Below are 21,920 nucleotides of genomic sequence, written 5' to 3'. Positions count from 1 at the left end.
GACAGCCTAGTGCCAGCATAAGTGACAGTCGGAGAGAGACAGACAAGGGTCATGGGTGGGCCATGGTCTCTTGCATGAATTCATCTTCTGCGTGTTCTGTGACAGCCAAACAAAGGAAACCTTTTAGGCTAGGCATTGTTTCCCAAGCATTAAGGATTCACCAGACATCTTGGTGAAATCTTGGCCACCGCCTGAGCCTACCCAGTGGCTTAGTGCCAGGTGCTTACGAGCCCCCAAGTGGAAACGCTCTGGCATGGTTTAAATGAACCGTGTGGCTCCTGGAACTTTAAAACAGTTCGAATTTGTCCCGTGTCTGCACCTCCGCACACCCAGACATTCTTTTTTTTTTTTTAAAAGAAGAGTTTCTTTTGAAAACCTGCTATACATTATTTATAAGGCTGTGTTACTTATCTCCTTAATACAAATGTCTTTGCTTAATATCCATCCTCCAGGTAATGAAGGCCGTAAAAGTGGGAATGAAGGAATATGAAATGGAGAGGTAAGCTGCTGTGTTTCTCTGGGTAATGATTAAAAAGTGAAAAATAGTCATCGACGTCCCCAGAGCGGGGACTGGATGAGTGCCATGGGGCAGAGCAGGGACCGTGAGCAGGGCTTGGCGGCGGGAGCGGGGCGTCTGTCTCCAGACTGTGGCCACTTCCCTGGCTCTGGGCAGAGTGTTTGACGGTAATGCCTCTGATGACTTGTCGGGATGGTTTAGTGCCCCATCATTCCACGCTTGGACTTTGTTTCTGCAATTTGTGGGAAACGTGACCAAATAGCTCCTGTCGGGACTCCGAATGGCCGCTGGTGACGCAGCGTGCCATTTTTATGTGTGGACATCACCGTTAGGTCGGCTGTGCTTGGACAGCCAGGTCGAGGAATGGTTAAGTGGCTCATAAAGTGTTCTGGAGAACTCCATTGGCCTCCGGCTTCAATCAGGCTTGCAGCGAGCCACTGCCCGTCTGCCACCTCCAGCACTTCCCGGGGTGGCCCAGCCACAACAGGTGGGGCCCAGTGAGCTTCTCAGCCCCACTCGACTCCGGGGCCCAGGGCTTAGCACATGCTGCCTGTGGCCTGAGGAAGCCCTGGGGTCACACCCAAACTGCCCCAGTGGCTCACCTCCCACCCGGGTCCTGGGGCAGGAGACCCCCAGTCCAGCATCTCCCCACAGTGACCACACCATCTGGAAGCTCTGCGGAGGAGACCACGCAGAAGGGGCTGCCAGTACTAAGAAAGCACATTTGGTCTCTGCCGCCAGTTCCTGGCACAGAGCTTCTAGAACCCTTCAGGGAAAGTGTCTTTATTCACAATAAGCCCCTTTCACTTACACCTGAGTGAGTCTTAGAAGGTGGGGGCTGGTTGCTAGAGGAACCAACCCCGAGACTTGGGGCTGGGACTCAGCCCTGCCCTCGAACTCCAGGGGGAGGGGAGAGCAGACAGAGGGGGAGTTCTGAGCAGTGACTTGCTCAGCTGTGCCTGCAGACGGGAGCCTCCATAGAAACCATAAGCAGTGGGAGTGCTGGGAGGGTGGGGCCTGGGGGCAGAGCCTAGAGACTCTCCGTCCCTTCCCCTGTACCTTGCCCTGCGCATCTCATCTCTCTTCCGTTGGCTTTTCTTGAGTTGTGTCCTTTCTGATAAAGTGGTAATAGTAAGTAAAGCACTTTCCTGAGTTCTGTGAGCCACTCAAGCAGATTATAAACCCAAGGAAGGGGTCATGGAAACCCCCAATTTATAGCGAGTCAGTCGTAAGTACGGAGCCCTTCACCTTGAGGTCTGTGCTAACTCGGGCAGTTAGCGTCAGAATTAAATTGTAGGACGTCCGGTGGTGACCGCAGAGGATTGGAACATTGCTTGGTGTGGAAAACCCACACACTTGGTGTCAGAGTGTCGTGTGTACAGAAAAAAAGACTTTTTTCCCTTCACCGCCACTCCCGTTCTGGGCTGCCCCTTCCTACCTGGCCTTGCAGGAGCTTGGTGCTGCCCCCCCTCCCCCACTTTGCAGAGCCCACCTGGGTGCCCTGAGGGACCATTCTGCCCCACGTGCCCCTCCCAGCCTTTCTGGCCTGCCCACGGTGTCAGTGTGGGGTGAGGGCAAGGTGCAGGGTCAGAGTTGGTCATGGGCACAGCGGGCGTAATGTTCACCATCGTGTGGCTTGGGGAGAGCATCTCTTTCAAAGTCTAACCCTGAAAGGAGTCCGGAACAGAGGGCCTCTGTCTTTCTGTCCTCTTACGCTGTGTAGAAAGAGGTTAACATGGCCTCAAGGGCCCTCGTTGCTGTGGTGTCCCAGGAGGGGGCATGGAACAAGAGCTTTGTCAGGGACCCAGCTCTGTCACTCTGGAGGAGGATGGGGACGGCACACACAGCTGTCCCAGCCTCTGCCTTCACATGGTCTGCTGCTCTGCTAGTCCCAGGGTCCTTGTCCCCTCACCAGGATCTGGGACAGAGTGAGTTATGCAGGGGCTACCTGAGAGGTGGGCCAGGCAGCAGACCCTCAGATAGGCACTGCCCCACAAATCTCTTCCCAGCTGAACTGGCCCATAGCAGGTGCCTCAAATAAAAATAACCCAGAAATTAGAACAGGGCTAACTTGCCCCAGAGTGGAGCCCTGCCGTCCCCTGCACGCCGGTGGCCTTGTGTCCTCAGCTGCCAGCAGCCTAGCTCTAAAGCCAGCTCCTGGGAGGGGCAGGAGCTACCCTCCCACCCCGGGATTCAGAGCCTGAGCCCGCCACCGCTGTCGCCCAGCCGGGCCTGAGTGTGAGCTCTGACCAGGGGCTCTCGGAGCCCCACCGCCAGCTCCCTACTCCGCCAACCAGGGCATGGAGGTCTTTTTTCTCTTTTAATGAGAAATTTCAAATATCTACCACCCCCTTACAAAAAGAAGAAAGGACAGGATAATGACCTCAAAGTCCCCACCAGGGTTTTCATTTTGTCTTGTTTTGACATCCTATTTAAAACCAAAGCCCGGATGTCGTGTTGGTTCAGCTGTCAGACTGGCAGCAGGCGTCTCCGTCGAGGAGGCTCGCCCTTTACAAACCCACCACGTCATCCTCTCTTCTAACCAAATGAACAGTAACTCCTTAACCTTGTCGATGCCCAGTCCACGCCAGTCTGTCCGTGTGGGATCCAGAGCCTACCCATTGAGCTGTGCTGTTGCACGAAGGGGTCTTCGTTTAGCTGAGCTGTGGGGACATCATCCCTTAGTCCTCAAGCCGCTCGGTGCCCCCCGCCCTCCATCCCCTGGTCCCACGGCTGCCTTCTCTGTGGATCAGGAGAATCGAGACTGAATCTCATGCCAGGGCCACCCTGAGGGTGCTGAGGGGCGTTACTTTGGCTCGATGGGTGTGTGCACTGTTGTGCGCCTACTGTATGCCCTGCCCCGCATGGCTGGCTGTAGGAGGTACGCAAGGAAAGCAGGAACCTTCCTGGGGTGCAGGCTTGGAGGTTGTGGATGGCGCTGAGGAAAAGCTGAGGCAGAGATGAGAACAAAGACGGAGTGTGTTCCTGAAGGACAGGTGGGCAGGGTGACCTGGGGAGCAGACGGTGTCACCTCCAAAGGCAGTGGGAAGATGGTTGTTCTGGGACATCTTGGGGTGTACCTGGCCAGATTTGACTAGGGCGTTCCCTTTGGCCAGGGCCAACTGACGCCTGTGGGGAAACTGCAGTGGTGAGCAGGGGGCTGACTTCTGTGTCCTGAGCTTTCTTCCCCACGGGTGAGTTTCTCTGTCACTGCCCAGGTGGCTCTGTGACACAGTTCTGTGGTCTGCGTCCTTGGGAGGGCTGGAGGCTTCTTGAAGTCCCATCTCCTTTATGTACAGTGTCTGCCCCACGGTTGGAGTCAAGAAGTACGTGTCTGCAGCTTGGCTGGATGGATGGGAGACAGAGGGAAGTGTCCCGAGTGAAGTGCTGCCGTGAACTTTTAGAATTCTTTTCTTGACTAGGTGGGGAGTATAAAGTCTCCTCTAGAGCTGGTGTTGTTTCCCGCGGGCTGTGGCCCTTGTCACGCAGGCTGGACCGATGCCCAGAAGGCCCAGGGCGGCCAGACTCCTCTGCAGGCTGCTGACCCAGGGGGGTCAAAAGAGCATCTCTAGAACCTGCTGGGCATTCTGCCAGGAGCACGGCTGGCACCAGCCCCCCTGGGGGACACAGGGCAAGGGGAGCAGGGACTCCTGTGTGTCCGGACGAGGCAGAATGGGAGCAGAGGACAAGAGGCCGAGATGGGGCTGATTTTTCTCAAAAAACGGGCACAACATCAAGGCAGCAGTGCTCAGACTCTAGTCCTAAGCCTCGGGGTTTTTTGTTGTTTTATTATCAAAGGCTTGTTGTACACTCTTGAGGGCATGTTAAAAGAAAAAAGAGGGGTGCCTGGGTGGCTCAGTGGGTTAAGCCTCTGCCTTTGGCTCAGATCATGATCTCAGGGTCCTGGGATCAAGCCCTGCATTGGGCTCTCTGCTCAGTGGGGAGCCTGCTTCCCCCCCTCTCTCCGCTGTGCTGCTCTGTCCCAGGCAGTGGCCCACACTGGTGGCCTCCTGTTCTCTTCCAGTCCTGCGTGAGCAAAGCACTCGCCCAGCTGTGCTGTGTGCAGGGCCTGTTGCCTTTCTTGCCCTCTGGCTGGACAGAGCGACGCACCTTCTGGGTGTGTGGTGTGCCCACTGAGTCAGAGCTGGAGGTGGGGGGGGGAGCTCGAGGGCCCAGGGGATGGGGTCTTCTCCCCTGACCCTGAGTGCCCACACATGCGTGTGCACACACACTGTCCACTGACACCACACACGTACACACGCACAGAGATACCACACACCCACACACACAGACAGATACCGCTGACACTGCATACGCAAACACACACATGCTGTCCACTGACACCATATAGGTACATACACACAGAGAGACACCACACACCCACACACACCACAGACACACATAGATACCATGACTCTGTGCACACGCACACACTGTCCACTGACATCACACATGGGGCTATAGCTCAGTGGTAGAGCATTTGGCTGCACTGACACCACACACATACACACACAGAGAGACACCGCACACCCACACACACCACAGACACACACAGATACCACAGACACTGCACACATACACACAACCCCACAGACATACCACATACACACCCCCCACCCCCACAGACATATGCTCCCAAAGACACACCATAGACATATGCACACAGATACCTTGAAGACTTACCACACGCACACACACACACACACCCTATAGACATACCACATATTACACACAAATACCCACACACACCACAGAGACACCTTCCACTGATGCTACACACACACACACACACACACACACACACAGACACTGCTCACTGACATAACACACATACCACGCATACACATATACCATTTAAATGTACACCCCATGACCCTCACACACCACATGGACACACAATACCATGCACACACCACACGCATCATACACTGCCCGTATGTACCACCATATACCCCACATGTACTGTACACACACATCACACACTTGGAGACACACCCACCACGTACCATACTCACATACCATAGAGCTATATGCCACACACACACACACACCACACCTACACACACAGCAATCACATACCATACACACACACACACACACACACACACGCACACCATCTAAGCTGTGGGCTGTGGGGTCAGGTAGATGATCTCTCCACCCCAGGGAACAAGTTGCGGAACCCTTGCTGTGTTGTTAAAGCCTTTTTTAAAAATCTTTTTTGAGGATTAAAACATTTCAGTCCAGTGAGGATAACTGGAATATGGGAGAGTTTATAGGAAACCCTACAACACAAGCCTACTACCTTGTGGAGATTATGGCTATAGAAAGCACAGGCTGCTGACACAGACGAGCTGCTTTTTCCTGTCCCGTCCCCCAACCCAAGCTCTCGGCCTCACCCGACACAGTTGACCCCTGAGCTCATCCCTTGCTCCCAATTCCCCCACAGTTCCCCAGGTCCCCGGGCCCACAGATGATGGGACTGGCTTCCCCATACATCTATGGGAGCTGCATTTCCAGGTCTTGGGAGACCACCGACCCTTCTCAGATTTGCTCCCTTTGTCCATCCGCCCCGGTGCTCTGTAATCACCAATGGCTCATCCCGCAGGAGCCTGGGCTGGCGTGCTCCCCTCTGGCTCCGGGTCTTGCCCAGGGCTCTCCCTGCCTGGCGTGCTGGGCGTGGTGGTGAGACATGACCCTGTATGGCTCTGGCCGTGCCCCTCATGGGGCATGCAGAAGATGGTGACGGATGTCACCAAAAGGCCCATATTTTCGTCCTTCCAGGAGATTCTGAAGATGTGTGGCTTTCAGTCACCTGGGAGTGGTCTGACCTAGTGTGCCCTCAGCCTAGGCGAGCCTGGGCATCAGTGAAGCCACCCTCAGTTTACCTTACCCAATGAAGGTGCTGGAGTTTTGCTTGGGGCCTTTGGGGCAGGGGTGGGTCCAGACACCCTCTTACCCTGAGCTCCACGGGTAAGAATGGACGCGATGGGCCTTCTCCTTGGGCCTGGTCACTGCCATGGGCAGTGTCCTTTCCCCTCCGCAGACATCCTCTGTCTGTTGGCCACCTTGAGAGATGAAGCCACAGCATGGCTTGATCAAAAAGGGCCCGCTGAGACCCCAGGTCCGGGTGTGGCGGAACCTGCTCTTTGCCTTGTGCTGTGAAGCTGATGAGGGTTTCCTGCCAGCGCTTCCTCGGCTGTCGGAGGCCGGCCACCCATGGCCTACCACGAGAGGGGTCAGGAAACCCCCTTCTTTTGGCTCCCCCTCAGGAAGGCAGCCCACGAACACCACATCCAGCCAGCCGCACCTCAGTGAGCTGAGCCCTTTCCGAGAGCCAGGGCCACCTGGGAAAGATGATTTCTCGGTGTTCAGAGCCGGCAGTACCTCCTCCTGGACCACCCCTTACTGGACAGGGCAGATCCCGTGCGCCCCCTGAGCCTGCTCTGTGCACACGACCTGATGTGACAGAAGGGAGTAGCTCTCTCTGTGCTGTTCAGTAGAGCCCGTGTCTGAAAGGGGTGTAGGGCTCTGAGGCTTAAAGCCAGGGTGGCTCATTTTGCCTGTAAGAATAACTGGAAAATGGGTGCATTTAGGGCACAGAGCAGCCTGGTATCCAGCCCGAAGGGTGGACAAAGAATCAGAGGCAAAGGCTTCCTGGAAATATGCAGTCTGGTCGATGCAGTCCTAATCAGGGCATTTGGGGACAAAGCCAAGGGATATAGGCAGTTCCTTTTCAAATGCTGGGGAATTGCCCCCTGAGAATCCCAGTAAGAACCAGGGATGACAGCAGGCATCTTTATGGATTTTCCTGCAGTATTTGACCAGTGAACCCGATTCTGACTGTTGACTTCTGATAAATATGTGTCGTCAATTTCACGAAGCAGTGTTTTCTCCTTGGCTTACCAGGAGATTTTATCAGGAAAGGATGTTGAATACTGTCAGGTACTTTTTTGGCATCTCCCTTGGCCTTTTGTGCGGATGTATTTCAGGCATTTGATCAACTTCTAATTTTGTGACCATTCTGGATCACAGAAAAGTTCCAGGAATCTGAGCTAACTGACACCTACCCCAGCCCCGACTCCCATCATTAACATGACTGTCGCACATTTGTCACAGTTCAGGCTCAATATTGACACATTATTGGTCAATTATTATTCGAAGTCTACACTTTATTCCAGTTTCCTTACTTTCTACCTGATTATCTCCTTCTGTTCCAGGATCCCACCCAGGATGCCCCACTGTGTTTAGCTGTTCTGTGTCCTTAGGCTGCTCTGGGCTGTGACTGTTTCTCAGACTTCCTTACTTTGGATGACCTTAACAGTTTGGAGGCGGACTGGTCAGATATTTTGTACAAGGTCCTTCTGTTTTAGTTTTTCCGATCTTTTTCTCAGAGTTTAGATGGGGGTCATGGGTCAGTGGGAGGAAGACCACAGAGGTAGCACGTCGCTCACACCCCATCATCTCATGGCTACATGCTGTGAACCTCACCACTGGTGTTGATCCACCTCCCTGAGGCAGTTTGTCAAGTTTCTCCACTGGAAAGTTGCTCTTTCCCAACTCCCTGAGCTGTACTCTCTGAAGGGAGTCCCGGGCCAGCCCACGCCTAAGGAGCAGGGAGTTATGTCCTGTCCCCTTGGTGGCGGGGTATTTTTATACACTATGACTCTGCTGATTTGGGGATTTATCTCTTCTTCCCCATTCACGTATTTCTTCAGTTACTTATTTACTTACACTTGCACGGACCCATAGGTACTTACTTTATACTTTGAGTTATAGTCCAGTATAATTGATTTTCTTGCTCATGTCATTCTCTCTTTGGGCATTGGAGGCTCCATCATTTGTGTGTCCCTTGGTCTCACACACACACACACACACACACACACACACACACACACACACACCAGTCATTTTGCTTCTTGAGCGCCGTCCTGCTTTACGGCAGAGCAAGCCGTTCCCAGCTCAGTTTGTATGTTCCCCACTGCAGCCCCCAAATGAGCCGTTCCTGCAGGGAGTCCTGCTTCCTTTTATCAGAGTGTGATGTCAGATACCACGATTGGGCCCTAGGAGCATCTTAGGTGAATTTGATGCAGAGACTTCCTGTTGTGGAGCTGGTGTGGCATCCCTGGCACATATGGTACCCCATTGTGACGGATCTCTGCCACGATGAGCCGCAGGCCTGGAATGGGGAGGCAGTGTACAGCGGTGGTTAGAGCGCTGGCTCTAGAGACTGGCGTGTGCTGCGTCTGAGTTCCAGTCCTGCCACTTCCTGTGCCTCCGTTTTCCCATCTGGGGGAAGGATGATAAGAGCCCTTCATAGGGTGGTTAGGAGGACAGTGTCTGGACCAGGCAACAGCATCACAATGGTTTTGTGGTTACTCTTTTACTAGGATTTTATAAAGATTCAAAACAGGGGCTTGAGCTATGCATTTATTTTTTTAACTCTCTGCCATATTTTGAGATCAGCGTTTTTGAGATTGCGATTTGAGAAGTTCTCCACATTTCTCTGTTTTCTAGAACAGTTTAGAAAGCAGAGGGGCTTCGCAAAACATGGTGGGTCTAGAGAGTCTAATGCTAAGCAAAATAAGTCAGCCAGAGAAAGATAAACACCATATGATCTCACTCCCAAGTGGAATTTAAGACACAAAACAAACAAGCAAAGGGAAAAAAGAGAGAGAGAGAGACAGACTCTTAACTACGGAGAACAAGTGGATGGTTACCAGAGGAGATGGGGTGGTGGGGGACAGGAGAGCTAGGGGGTGAGGATTAAGGAGGGTGCTCGTGATGAGCCACTGTCATCATAGGATTGTTGAATGAAAACTGAAACTAATATAACATCAGATGTTAGCTATGCTGGAACAAAAATAAAAAACTCAATTAAAAAAAACGGAATGCAGAGGCCCTTGTCTGTTCCAGGAATGTTGAAAGAAGTCCTATGATATTGTCAGAACTCACCGTTTCTTGGGGGGAGAATTTCTCCGATAACTTTTTAGGTTTTCCTAAAGGATTGTTTCAGCCTAACTTGATCCTTTATCCCACTTAGAGTATAGAATGTTTTCCTGAAGGGGTTTGTTTTTTTTTTTCTTTTTTTCCTCTTTAATCATTTTCTTTTCTTTATTTTTTAAAATTAAAGCATAGTTGACGTAGAATATAAATTTGGTTCTTGGAAGGCTTTTCTTTTCATTGAGAATTTTGAACTTATTAGAACTGTGTCGTTTTCTTTTACATTTGAAAACCATTTCCTCTGTGCCTGTAGTTGTGCTTCCTTTTTCATTCCTGCTCTTTCTATATGGAGGAGCTTTGCCAGAATCATAGCCGTTTTGTTGGTCTTTTCATACGGTCAGCTGCCAAATGTAATCACCTGCTTCACTGCTGATCTAACTCCCAGACCCCCAGTTTTATTTATTCCTGTCTCCTTCCTCCCTGGCCTTGTTTTGAACAGCCATCTTTTAACTTGTTCTGTTGAAACTTAGCTTTTTTTCCATCCTTCCTTGTGGAGTCATAAATGAATTTTGGCTCATATATTTTTTATTTTTTATTCATTATTTTTATAAATATATAATGTATTGTTTGCCCCAGGGGTACAGGTCTGTGAATCGTCAAGCGGCTCATATATTCTTGAATGCTGCCTTTACCATGTCCTAAGAAGTTTTGGTTGATTTGATGTTTGACCTAAGAATTGAACTAATTTCTGGAAGTTCTTCTAATTTCCAGACAGATGTGGTTGGTTAATTGTCTTGGTTAACTTTTGGTTATTAGTTTCTACTGTAGTTAAAGAATGTGTAAATTTTATTTTTCTTAGTTTTGAGATTTTTGTTTGTGGCCTCTTTAGAAATATTTTTGTCAGTATTTTATGGGATAAAGTGAAACATTAAACTTTTATTAGAAAATTTTAATTTTTTTATTTTTGGAGTACATACTTGGGACATACCTTAAATCAGGTTTCTCTTCTTATTCCAATCTTCTGCCTCGTCCCTCATTTTTGGACATTTTCTCTAGGATGAAGAGAGGTCGTTTTATGAATTCCTCCTTGTGGTTCTTAGTAGATTTTTGTTTTACTCATTTCCGTACCACGTTGTTTGAGGCTTACAGGTTGAGGATTGTTACTTTTTAAAATTGTAATTAAATTACCTGTTCACAGCTTGCAGGAACCCCTTTTGACCTAACTAATCCTTTTTTGTCTTGAATCTGACTTCATCTGCTCCTGGTTTTGCTGTTAAATGTTTTCTTACTTTGCATTTTCCTGGCGTATCTCTGCTTACTCCTTGCTTTTAACTCCGTTCATTGGCTGCAGTTAACGTGTTCCAAACACGGCCCCTGCATGTTAGGAAAGGCATTTGCATCTTTCGCGACGACCAGAATGCTCTCTGGTGTGCTGCCTCATTTGGTGTTTCCTGGTTTCTGTACCATCTAGCTGGCTTTTCTTTTCTTTTCTTTTTTTTTTTTTTTTTAAGATTTTATTTATTTGCCAGAGAGAGAGAGTACACACAAGCAGGCAGGGAGGCAGGCAGAGGCAGTGAGAGAAGCAGGCTCCCTGCCGAGCAAGCAGCCTGATGCGGGACTCGATCCCAGGACCCCAGGATCATGACCTGAGCTGAAGGCAGCGGCTTAACCAACTAAGCCACCCGGGCATCCCGATCTTGCTGGCTTTTACATGGCTTTCTGTCATTCTGGAAAGTTGGTGAAGTTTCCTTTGTTCTATGCATCCCATTTCTGATGTAGAATTACTTTTAAGGAGGAAGGATCTGCATTTCTCTATGGTCTCTACCTCTGTGAATAAGTCAAATAATATTGATTCCTCACTTGGAAAAATGAGAAGTTCATCACGGTTTTACTCTTTATCTTCCACCTGCCCCCATCCTTCAAGTTTCTTACTGTCTCACTTCTCCTTCCATCCATTTTTTTCCAATATTTGTGTTATTTAGTAGTTGTTTTCGTCACAGTTTTTCCAAACGAGCACTGTCATACTGGGTGAAGGGGGCCCCTTGAGAAGAGGTGTGAGCTCTCCGTGGCCATGTATAGTTCTTCAGTTGGTAGTCAGTGCCGGAGTTGGGGGTACGGAGGACCGCACGGTTCAAGTGGCAAGACTTTGATCGGGAGTCTTCTGACTTCGGCCAATGAAGGGTAGAGCAAAGAAGCTGTCATACTTCCCACACAGACCACAGGAGGTGGAGGAGGATATAGCCTGTCGACTTAGATCCGAGGGACAGGTCTAGTCTTGTCAGCAACAGTCTTGTGGGGTCAGGAGTGGTTTGGCCCCCAGCGGGGCTTGTCTGTGTGTGGAGGACAGGCTGGCAGCAGTGGCTTTTGTGCCACACCCCTGTGTCTGCTGTTACCTCACTGGTTGCTCCCCAGGGGCAAGCATGTATCCTCCTGGGTCATGTTTTCCAAGGCCTGGGATATTCTTATTTATCATGTCACTCCCCAGTCTCTCTGTGGCTTCCTTCTCAGTTACAGAAGCTAATGGGGTGACCCACAGGAGGCCAGAAGCTGTGCAGACAGGCCTGGAGGCGTCCCTGTGAGCTCCCACGATGGACTAGGATCCGGTCCTTTAATCTGAACAATGAAACCTTTAGGATCTTGCTTTTAAATTCCTGTTCTGCATGTATCAGGTCCCCTGGACGCCTCCTCTTGCCTTTCTCTTTTCTGTTATAATTCCCACTTCTACACCAGGGGAAAGTTCTCGGGTCTCTCTTCCCACTCACTTACGGTAACTCCTGCACACCGGCTGTGCGGCGCACTCATTACACTTTTATGACCTGGCTGCCATGATTTCGTCTGGAGAGCCCCTGCCCGTTCTGACCCATTCTCCATCCGTGACTGTCTGCTCTTGCTCGTCAGATGTGCTGTCTTGTGGATCCCTTAAAAACACGGGCCCCAAACTCCATCCTCCCATTTCCCACAGGGAGGCTTGTTCTGGCTCCTTCCACAGCTGACGGAGAGCTGTCTGGCCCCGGATGTGGGGTGCTGTTGAAATCGCTCAGGCCCAGACGAAAGGAGCAGGAAAGCTTGGGTTGCAGGGTGAGCCACCAGACTTGCTGAGCAAGGGTGTGAGCCAAATCAGGGGGTGTGGCAGTGCTGAGCCTTCTCATGGTGGCAATAAGAGACATCTTCCTTGTGGTGGGTCATGGCCTGCGTTGGCTTTTGCCACACCTTGTTAGCTGGCCTGCCTTCCTGCTGGGGCCCCTATGAGACTTGCCTGACTCTCCCGTGGGCTTCCAGAAGCTTCTTTAGATTAGGGTCTTAGCGAGCGGACCTCCAAGTGTCCCCACTTCTCACTCCCCAGGAGAAATTTTCTAGCAAGACAAAGGCCAGAGTTTGTAGACTGGTAACCTCTGGACTGGATCCCTAGCACACAGGCAGCTTTCCTTTGGCTCGCACAATCAGATATTTTGGTTTGTTTTGGCTGTTTTGAGTCAATAATGCAAAATCAGGAGACCTCTCTGGCTTTTCCTAGAAATTGAAATCGTTGGTTAGCTTGGGCTGTAATTCCCAGGGAGCAACAACCCAGGGGGTGCTTAGCGGCTACGGACCCACACCACAGGCGCCCCACCACTCCCTGTCGCCGCCCCTAGCACCAGGCAGCCCCTTTCCTCCGTCGCCCTGTGCAGTCATTGTTTGTTCTCAGGCCGCAGCTGCTTTCTGAGTCGAGAAGGATTTCTCATACCAACGTCTCTATCAAATGAAAGAAAAATAAGATAGTCAAAGGGTCGCATATTGTAAGAAAAATGGAAGAGCTACAGGGAAGGAGAAAAGCTGCTAGGATTCGTGTGTAGATTTCCTGTCGGCCTCACTGGTTTGCAGTTTACCTTCCAGGGGCCCCCGGGGACGCACTCCCACTGTGGAAGAGCCTTTCCCTTTTGCCTGCACCCTGTGAAGGAACTGTGGGGCCAACAGAAGGGGTGGGGGTGCGGCCTGGGGGCCAGTGTCCATCTGGGAGGGCAGGCAGTCTGGCTGGGTTCCGACCGAGAGCACCGCTCCAAGTCCCAGGAGCGCCCAGCGCACGACTATCCCTTTGGAGCCGTGGTCCAGGTTTGGCGCCCGGAGCAGGCAGACAGTTGTGACTTTGTGGCGAGGTTTGGTACTGGTCTTCAGAAAATTCTCATCCAGACCTATTACTTGCTGGTGCAGAAAGACGCTCCCTGTGGGAGCAATTATTTTGGGCTGGGAGTTTTCCATCCTAACTCAGAATTCTGTAGATGTCATCAAGGGTTTAATCCAGGAACTCAGAAAGCCCGTTTCCAGATCTGCCAGCAGGCATGTCTGCTCTTGAAACCTGGGGGTAGTTTTTGATGAAACCACTGGAAGGTGGTTTCCGCTTAGAGGGTGCAGCCACAGGCTCTGGGTGCTGGGGCCTCTGCGGAGCCAGGCCTATGTCCCGCACAAGTCCCCCCGGGGCCCCTCAGCCCTGCGCCTGGCCATCCCTGCTGTCTGGCATGCAGCTCTGGTTAGTGCAAGTGTTTGAGCTTCCTGCAGCAGCTTTCGGAGCACCCGCTCCCGTGGCTGCCCCAGCACAGAGTGAGGACGAGCGCGGGGTCAGGGTGGCTGGGCAGATGGGCTGGGGCAGCTCTGCCCTGCTTCGCTGCTGCTCACCTGCAGCTCTCACCAATGCGGGACCCTCCGCACCTGGCGCTGGCGGTGCAGAGCGGGGAGGCTGTCTGCGAGCCAGGCTGCCCAGGGCCGGGGGTGGTGACAGTCCTCAGGCCGGGGGTCTGGGCGAGCATGGCATCCCTGTGGCGCATCCCCGGTTGTTCCCGGGCCTCTGGAGGTGCCGTGCTCCAAGGTTTCCTCCTGTGCCCTGCTTCTCTGAGTGGAAGGAGATGCCGGCCACAGCCCTGGAGTAAGACCCTGGCCACGCAGGCTGGCTTCCCCCAGCTCCGGCACCACTGCTCTCCTATCTGGCCAGCTGCATTCAGTTTATTCTGCTGTGCTGTTAGAAAAGCCAGCGCTGGGGTGGAGTGGCCCCTACCCGCCCCCTCTGCTCTTGTGTGCTGCTGCCTTCCCCGGGGCTGCCCTCTGTGAGGGAGCCACACGCACCGCCAGCTGCACAGGTACACTTGTGACAGCACTTTGGATGCCCTCGTTTGCGAGTGGCAGTTGCCAACCTTCTGTGTCTGGGCCTGTGCTGGGGCTGTTCCCACTTCATGACCTGCAGGAACAGTGCTGTGGGCTGCCCAGCCGGGTCTTCCAGGGGTCTTGGCAAGGGCAGGGGCCAGGTGCATGGTACCCAGCCCTCCAGCCAGGGGTCACTGGGGCTCCTTGACCCTGCCCGTTCCACACCCTGCGCCACCCCCAGCAGATAGCTGGTGGTTAGGGTCAGGGCCTGGCTGGACTTTGTTTTTGCTGTTTTACTTTGTCTTGCTGTTCACCCCAGCAGAAGTAGGGTTTCACTGCTCTTCCTGGAGCCAGGCTGGTGTCGATAGAGATGGGCACCCTGGGTGGGGGAAGCAGATGTCAGCCAGACCCTGCTGCCTTGGGGGGGGTAAAGGAACCCTTTTGGGGGCAGGGGTTCCTTAGGCAAGTGGTGCTAGCAGTGGGACTGGGAAAGAGGTTCCTCCTGGATGTCCAGTTTGAAAATGGGGCACCTCCTTGCTTCTACTAGCCACAGCCAGCTGGCAAAGCCCTGGGGTGCTTGGCGACATTCTACTCAGGTGGGAGGGGCTTAACTGAGGAATGGGCAGCTGGTGCTGGCTGAAGCTGGACAAGTGTCACTATCCCAGGGGTGAAAAGACACAGGAGAGCGTCCTGGTGTCCTGGTGAGTCTGGGGCTTGGCTGCCAGTGTGGCCCCTCCAGCATGGGGTTATTCAGAACCAGCTGTACACAGTCCATATATTTTCAGTGTGAGCCAGAGTCTTTGAATCATTTATCTTGGCAGCTCTTCTCGAAACTAGAGAAAGGTGGAAATTCATCTAGGTGCTGAGAAAGGAGCCTGGAAGAAAAAAGTGTCTGGTGGCTGCCGTGATGGGTGGCATGCCTAGAGATAGTGCTGGTGGCTCAGAGATCAAACAGCTGAGAAATGGTTTCCCAGGAAGAACTCAGGGAATTCTAAGTAGGTAATGAGTAGTGACTTTCTTTTGATTTATGGTGAGACTTGGCAATCAATCCATAATGCTTTGAAGAGGCAAGAAATGAATCTCCAAGAGGCTGCCGTCTGTTATGGTTCAGAACCCCAGCCAGGGGTGGGCTGCTTCACTTCTCTGCTGCAGAGATCCCGGCCCCTCCCGGCCTGCCGTGATGCTGCGGCTGGAGCAGGCTCGAGGGAGCGGCTCCTGACATCTGTCCTCTGCCTGGCTCCTCTTCTGAGGTCTTGGCTTTGACCCTGGTGGCACTGTTAGTTCAACTTTCAGGTCGTAGGTGATTCAAACCCCGGTGGTTTGTGGTCACCGCCTCCCTCCCTCTAGGGACCTCTCTCATCCCTCCGGCCCGGAGGTGTCTAGTTTGCTGGGACTGCCCTAACCAAGTCCCATAGGCGGAAGGGCTCAAACAACACAGATTTATTTTCTCGTAGTCCCGGAGGCTGGAAGTCCACGATTAAGGCGTCAGCAGGTTTGATTTCTTTGGAGGCCTCTCTCCTTGGCTGCCTTCTTGTGTCTTCACATGGCCTTCCCCCCTACCGGCATCCGTCCTAGTACCTCTGTGTGTCTTAATTCTCTCTCCCTGTAGGGACGCCAGTCAGATGGGATGAGGTCCCCACAAAAGACCTCAGTTTAACTTAATCACCTCTTCAAAGACCCCATCCCCCAATACAGTCACATTCCACCATACCGGGGTAAAGGCTTGAACGTATGAATTCGGGGGCAGGGACACAACTCAGCTGATAACTACCTTTGCTCCCGGGAGAGATCAGGCCTGGTTTCCATTCTGCTGGCTCCCTAGGTGACTCTGCAGTGCCCACGTTCGGAAGGGCTTTGGGCCTGAGGGAGCTGGCCAGAGTCACAGATGAAATTTTAGAGGGGAAGCCAGACAAGCAGGAGAATGACACATGGTGATACATTGGAGTCCAGGAAAGAACGGTCCCTGTCGTGGCCCTTGAGCTGAGGCTTGGGCAGCGAGGAGCCATCTGGCACTTGCCACGTGGTGAGAGGGCACAGTCACTGGAGCCCGGCAGGTAAGAGACGAGTTGGTGGCAGGGCTGGGTCTCAGTGAGAAGCCCCTCGAGGTTTCTGTGGCTGGGGAGGGAGCTGGGAGATGAAGCTGTGGCTTTGGGTGGTGAGCAGACTGAGGTAGCTGCAGGAGGGCAGTGGGGAGGCCGCTGTGGCCCAGGTTGGACAGCAGGGGTGGAGGGGGGGATGAGTTTGGAGCTGGAGCTGACATTGATTGTGTCATTGACATTGCCAGTGATCCAGTGGTGGATCAGACATTGCGGTGAGGGGAAGGGAAGGATGGCAGTGAGTCCCCCACGTCTCACTTGGACGCCTTGGTAGTGGCAGGCCATGCTGCATTGACCGAGCTTTGTTCCCGCTGAGGTCCGTCCATTGTCTGATTTCTTTGCTGCCTCCTGCCTCCCAGTCAGTGTATTTCCTGCCGAAAATGGTAGAGGCTGTGCCCTCGGACTGTGCTTTTATGAGGCCCATGGATTTGGATAGGAGAAAGATCCCCAGGGCCCTGGCGCTGCACTTGGAGCCAGAGCCTGGCTGTATTTCCTGCCCTAGCCTCCAGTGTGTGTGTGCCTGGGTGTGCGTGCATGTGTGTGTGTGTGCGTGTGTGCGTGTACACGCAGGCCTGGCCCTCATAGGTCCCCTTATGCCCTGGGCAGGAGGTGGGTCGGTCTTATGACAACAACTGGGACAGGTCTCCCAGGGACAGGCTACAAACCTGGGGTCACCATGTAGGTGGAGGAGTGGGGAGGACCCAGAGGCAGTAGTTCTGGAGTCTTAGAAATGACACATTAGTGACATGTGGGGACAGGAAGGTGGTGGTTTCCAGGAGGATCAAATGGGGGGTGAGAAGTGCTTGGACCAGGATGTAAGACATGAAGCCCATGAGGCCAGGGCAAGCTCCCTGAGTCAGACCACTCCTCTTGCAGCAAGCACTTTTTTTTTGTTTGTTTGAAGATTTTATTAATTTATTTGACACAGAGAGAGATCATAAGTAGGCAGAGCAGCAGTCAGAGAGAGTGGGGGAAGCAGGCTCCCCGCCAAGCAGAGAACCCCAGGACCCTGAGATCATGACCTGAGCCGAAGGCAGAGGCTTAACCTACTGAGCCACCCAGGCACCCCTGCAGCAAGCATTTTACCAGACACTGTCCTGAGCCCCGGGATGCAGCATGCCGGGATGGCCATGCTCCCACGGAGCAGGGGTCTAGGGGAGAGCAGTCATGGTGGCGGTGGCAGCGCCGTAGGCATTTCCTGAAGGTTGACCGCATGCCAGTCCAGTGTGGGCCCTTTTCCCTTCTGTGACCAAATGAGGGTATAGCCCACTTCATCCTCATAGCCACCTTCTGAATGTAGGGACTACTGTCTGATCTCCTCTGTAAGCAGGAAAGTAAGGAACCAGGAGGCTGAGTAACTTGACAAGGTCATCCCTTTGGCAGGTGGAGGAGCTGGCATTCGAACCCTAGCAGTTACCATTGTACAGTGCGGGGTACCAGAAAGGCCCGATGGTCCTGTGGGGAGTTCTGGTTTTTAAACTCCCTATAAAGATTGAAAAGGACAAATATGTTGATGTCATGAATTATGATGATTTATAAGCCAATGCCAGAATCAGGGCAGAATCTGGCCAACTCTAGGTAAAGAAGAAGCTTCAGTCGCCTGAAGTGGAAAGAGACTGCCTAAGAAGGGGCAGGAGGCTCAGCCCACACCTTGCCCACCCCCGGTCAGGGTCAGCTCCAGCCAGAGAGCCCAGCAGCCGGCACCTGAGAGCAGGCTGTGGTCTTCAGAGGTTCCTGCAGCATCTAGAACTGTTCCCCTGTGGCCCTTCAGAGATAGCAGGTCTGGAGCAAAGGGACAGGCTGGGCACAGGGCAGAGGTGGGGTAGAGATGGGAGAGAGCGTGGAGGGGTGGGCAGAGGTCACCAGCAGGGATGGACGGTGTCCCAGGTGTCCCCAGGGCCCAGTCCCAGCAGGTTCGAGGCTATAGGCAGGACCCAGGGAGAACCAGCCCTGCCCTGGGGCCAAGGGCGGCCTGGCACAGAGCAGATGTTCCTGAGAAAGAGAAGGAACAGGGTTGCTTCCTCGGGTGGTGGGTAAGGATGGCTCCTCACTCAAGCCTCAGAGGTTCAGGGTACGAGGAGCATCCACCTGACTGGGGCCGAAGTCGTGCATGTCAGAGCAAGGTCACGGCCCACCCCCGACCTCCCCTTGGGCGGTGCTCCCTTCCAGGCAGCCTCCCTTCCTGTGGATGTGGTCACTGGCTCTGGGAACCCAATGGCCCGGTGGTTATCAAGGAGTCCGATCCGAGCCCCTGCGCTGGCAGATAAGGGGCATGCTTGGTGTTGCAATGTGGTGTGTGTGGCAATCATCTGCAGGTCGTCCCGGGGCCAGACCAGAGCCAGCCTTACCAGAAAGCTGTTAAATGGCAGGGCGTTCCTGTAGGCAGACTTTGAGGCCATCACAGGAGGCCCAAGAGAGCCAGAGCTGATCTCTCTGGGCTTGATGGAATCTGCATGAACCAGGTTCACTGTCCCTCCAAGACCAGGAGTTTCTGAAATCATTTCTGGCTGTAGTAGGTAGGGCCGGAACTTGCTAGGAATTACACTTGGGATTGTCTATTTAGGGAGCTCTGATTTGACTATTCGGAGCTCTTGGCCGAGCGGACCAACCTGCCCCCCACCCACGCACGGCCTGGCCTTGGCAAGCAGGCCACCCGTGTACTGGCGAGTGTTGGCCTACACCCAGATCATTTCTCCCAGTTTGTTGGATTATAAACATTTATGGGGTGGCAACAGGTGCCAGGCACTGTCCTAGGATAGACAGGACAGAGGAAAACCTGTCTGTGAAGCTCGAGGGGAGAAAAACAAAAATAAGTAAAATGTACAGCATTTTTGGTGGTAGCAAATACCAGGGAAAAAATAAAACCAGGGAAAGATCACAGAAAAAGTCCTGGGAGTGATTTGCTCTTTGAACACAGTGGTTTTGATGGCCTGGCACAGAGGTTAAATGAAACCCGGGTGCTGGGGGGCCCTCAGCTGTCAGGAGAAGAACCTCAGAGAGGCCTGAGTGGGAGAGAAGAGAGGCTGGGGCTGGGGGTCGAGCAGAAGAGGGACCTGATCCCGTGGTAGTGGGAGCTGGCTGCAGGGGTGCCATCGAGGAGGCCCCAAGGTGGGGGCAAAGGTGACAGGGCACCGGCCCCAGGTCAGAGTGTCGGAGGTAAGAAGCAGGCAAGTTCTGGGCATAATTTTACACCAGGCCTGGTGAACCCAGGGGCCCAGCAGTTATCGGGAGATGTGCTCTAGACCGGATAGAGCCAGCAGCATTTACTGACAGCTCAAGGGTGACTCCAGGGTTTTTGACTTGCGCTCCCGGCAGGGGGAGTTACTGCTAGGTCAGGTGGGGAAGACAGGGAAGAGTCCAGACCCCCTGCGCCTGGGGAAAATGAGGCAGCAGAGGGAAGAACAGAGGAATGGGTGGAGCAAGGTCCACTTCCAGTGAGGGTCACCCATCCGGTGACAGGGACCACTGGATGTCATTGAGAGTGGTTATAAATGGACCATTGCTCTGCTTGACTAAAGGCCGGGATAAAATCATTAAGGGCATTTCTTGGAACCTCATCTTGTAAAGTTTGGCATCTGCTCCGGGGAGTTCATGGAGGGCATTCATCAAGGCCCGAGGGTGGCAGCACCTCAGAGGATGGGATCTGCTTTAGTCCCAGGCAGGCCAACAGTCGGGGGTACCAGCCACCCTTCCCAAGGATGACGCTGGGCTCCACGACTGCGGACGGCTGAGGAACCAGCTCTCGGGTCACGTCTGGGCCACGTCCCTTTCACCCTGGGCCTCTCCTTTGCAGAGAGCTCTCAGGAAGCTAAAGCCAACGGCTTGGGACCTCCAGCAGACCCAGCGGCTCGGGTGGGGGGAGGGTTCAGTGGGCATCCCAGCCAGCCCACACAGGGACCGGCCTGCCCATGCCTGAACCCCGGGCCTTTGTGCTGACCCCGTTTTGCCGGAGGTTTGGCCCCTCCCGGAGAGGATTTCGAGGGTCTAGTGCTGCTCCCAATCCTGGCAGAGGTCGTGGCCCCCGGCAGCTTAGGAGCCCAGCCCAGGGGAGGTGGCGGGCCAGGAAGTACAGGACCCAGGCCCGGCCCAGATACTCTAGGGGCCGTGGATGCATGTGAGACATGCCAGGTTATGCAGGCCCAATCCATCCATGCTTTTTCCTCCTCGGGCTGGGGGGAGCAGCCCCTCAAACCGCCCCTCCAGGTCCCCTCCAAGGGCAGATATTTTTGCACTTCGGGGAGGAGAACCGTGACGCAGGCTTGTCCTGAAGAGCAGGTCCCTTTTCGCTAGGAAGCATTCTGCTGGTTTGCTGTGTTCCTGTTAAAGAACGGAGAGAGACCACCCCTCTGTCCCAAAGAGTTACCATTACCTGAGGCTCCACGGTTCTGCTTCTAGGAGAGCAACCAGTGCAGGAAGACCACTGGGGCTGGGCTCTCGGAGTGGCCTTGCCCTTGCGCATTAGAGGCTGAAGGGCCCCACAGGTTCCATTTTCTGACAACTGCAGTCAGGCCAGTCTGGCCCAGGAGAGGAGGCAGCCCCTGTGTGGGTTGGGACTCTGGGCTGGGGCAGGACTCTGGGCTGGGGCAGGATCGTTTCTCTTGCAGAACATGCACGGCGTGGGCCTGGGGGTTGTTGGGGTGCAGTGTCCCCAAGGCTAGGGAGCAGATGGGTCTGTCTTCCCCATGCTCAGCTGAGTGTCTGTGCCAGAAACCTAGTGCCCAGCAGCCGCCCTCTTCGATCCTGGCCCAGTTCCCCGATGCTTCCTAAAGTCTTGTTGGCAGGTGATGTCCTTGGGGCTTATACCTGGGCAGGGGTCCAGCCAGCAGGCCTTGGAGGGTTACTTCTGGCTCTCTAGGAGAATCATCCACGGCATTAATACACTTCCGTCTCCGTATTTCATGGCAAGAGACCATCCTTCCTGCCTCACTTTTCTCTTCAGCTGTGACTTGGCCATTTTGGGGAGAGTCTTGGTATCAGACTCCTTGCGTTACCAAGGGTTTGGAGCCCCCCCGCTTCCAACTATGAGGTGACGTGGCAGGAAGTGACAAGGGGGACCCAGAAGACAGGCTCCTCTCCTCATAGTCCATGCACCTCCAGAAATCACTGTCCAGGGTGTCTCTGATGCCAGTGCCCCTTCCACGGTCTCCCCCTCGTGTCGCTGCCTGCTGCCCGGTAGCGGCCGGTGTGGTTGGATTTATTCTGATGGGCTCCATGCACTTAGCGGTGGGGAAAGAGATTTGTCATTTTGCTCTACA

At 53.5% G+C, this 21,920-nt stretch overlaps 1 protein-coding gene across 1 annotated transcript in view; it reads left to right on the top strand.

Moving 5' to 3' along the window:
* Window positions 1–21,920, top strand: part of PEPD (peptidase D) — a 108,644-nt gene that overhangs the window by 44,629 nt on the left and 42,095 nt on the right. Inside the window, exon 9 of the mRNA XM_082708633.1 lies at window positions 453–499. Coding sequence (XP_082564759.1) covers window positions 453–499 — 47 coding nt within the window. The remainder of the gene's footprint in view (window positions 1–452; window positions 500–21,920) is intronic.

The sequence above is a fragment of the Mustela nivalis genome (assembly GCF_964662115.1).
Source record: "Mustela nivalis genome assembly, chromosome: 18".
NCBI classification, from domain to species: domain Eukaryota; kingdom Metazoa; phylum Chordata; class Mammalia; order Carnivora; family Mustelidae; genus Mustela; species Mustela nivalis.
This window is presented reverse-complemented; position numbering and strand designations above follow the sequence as displayed.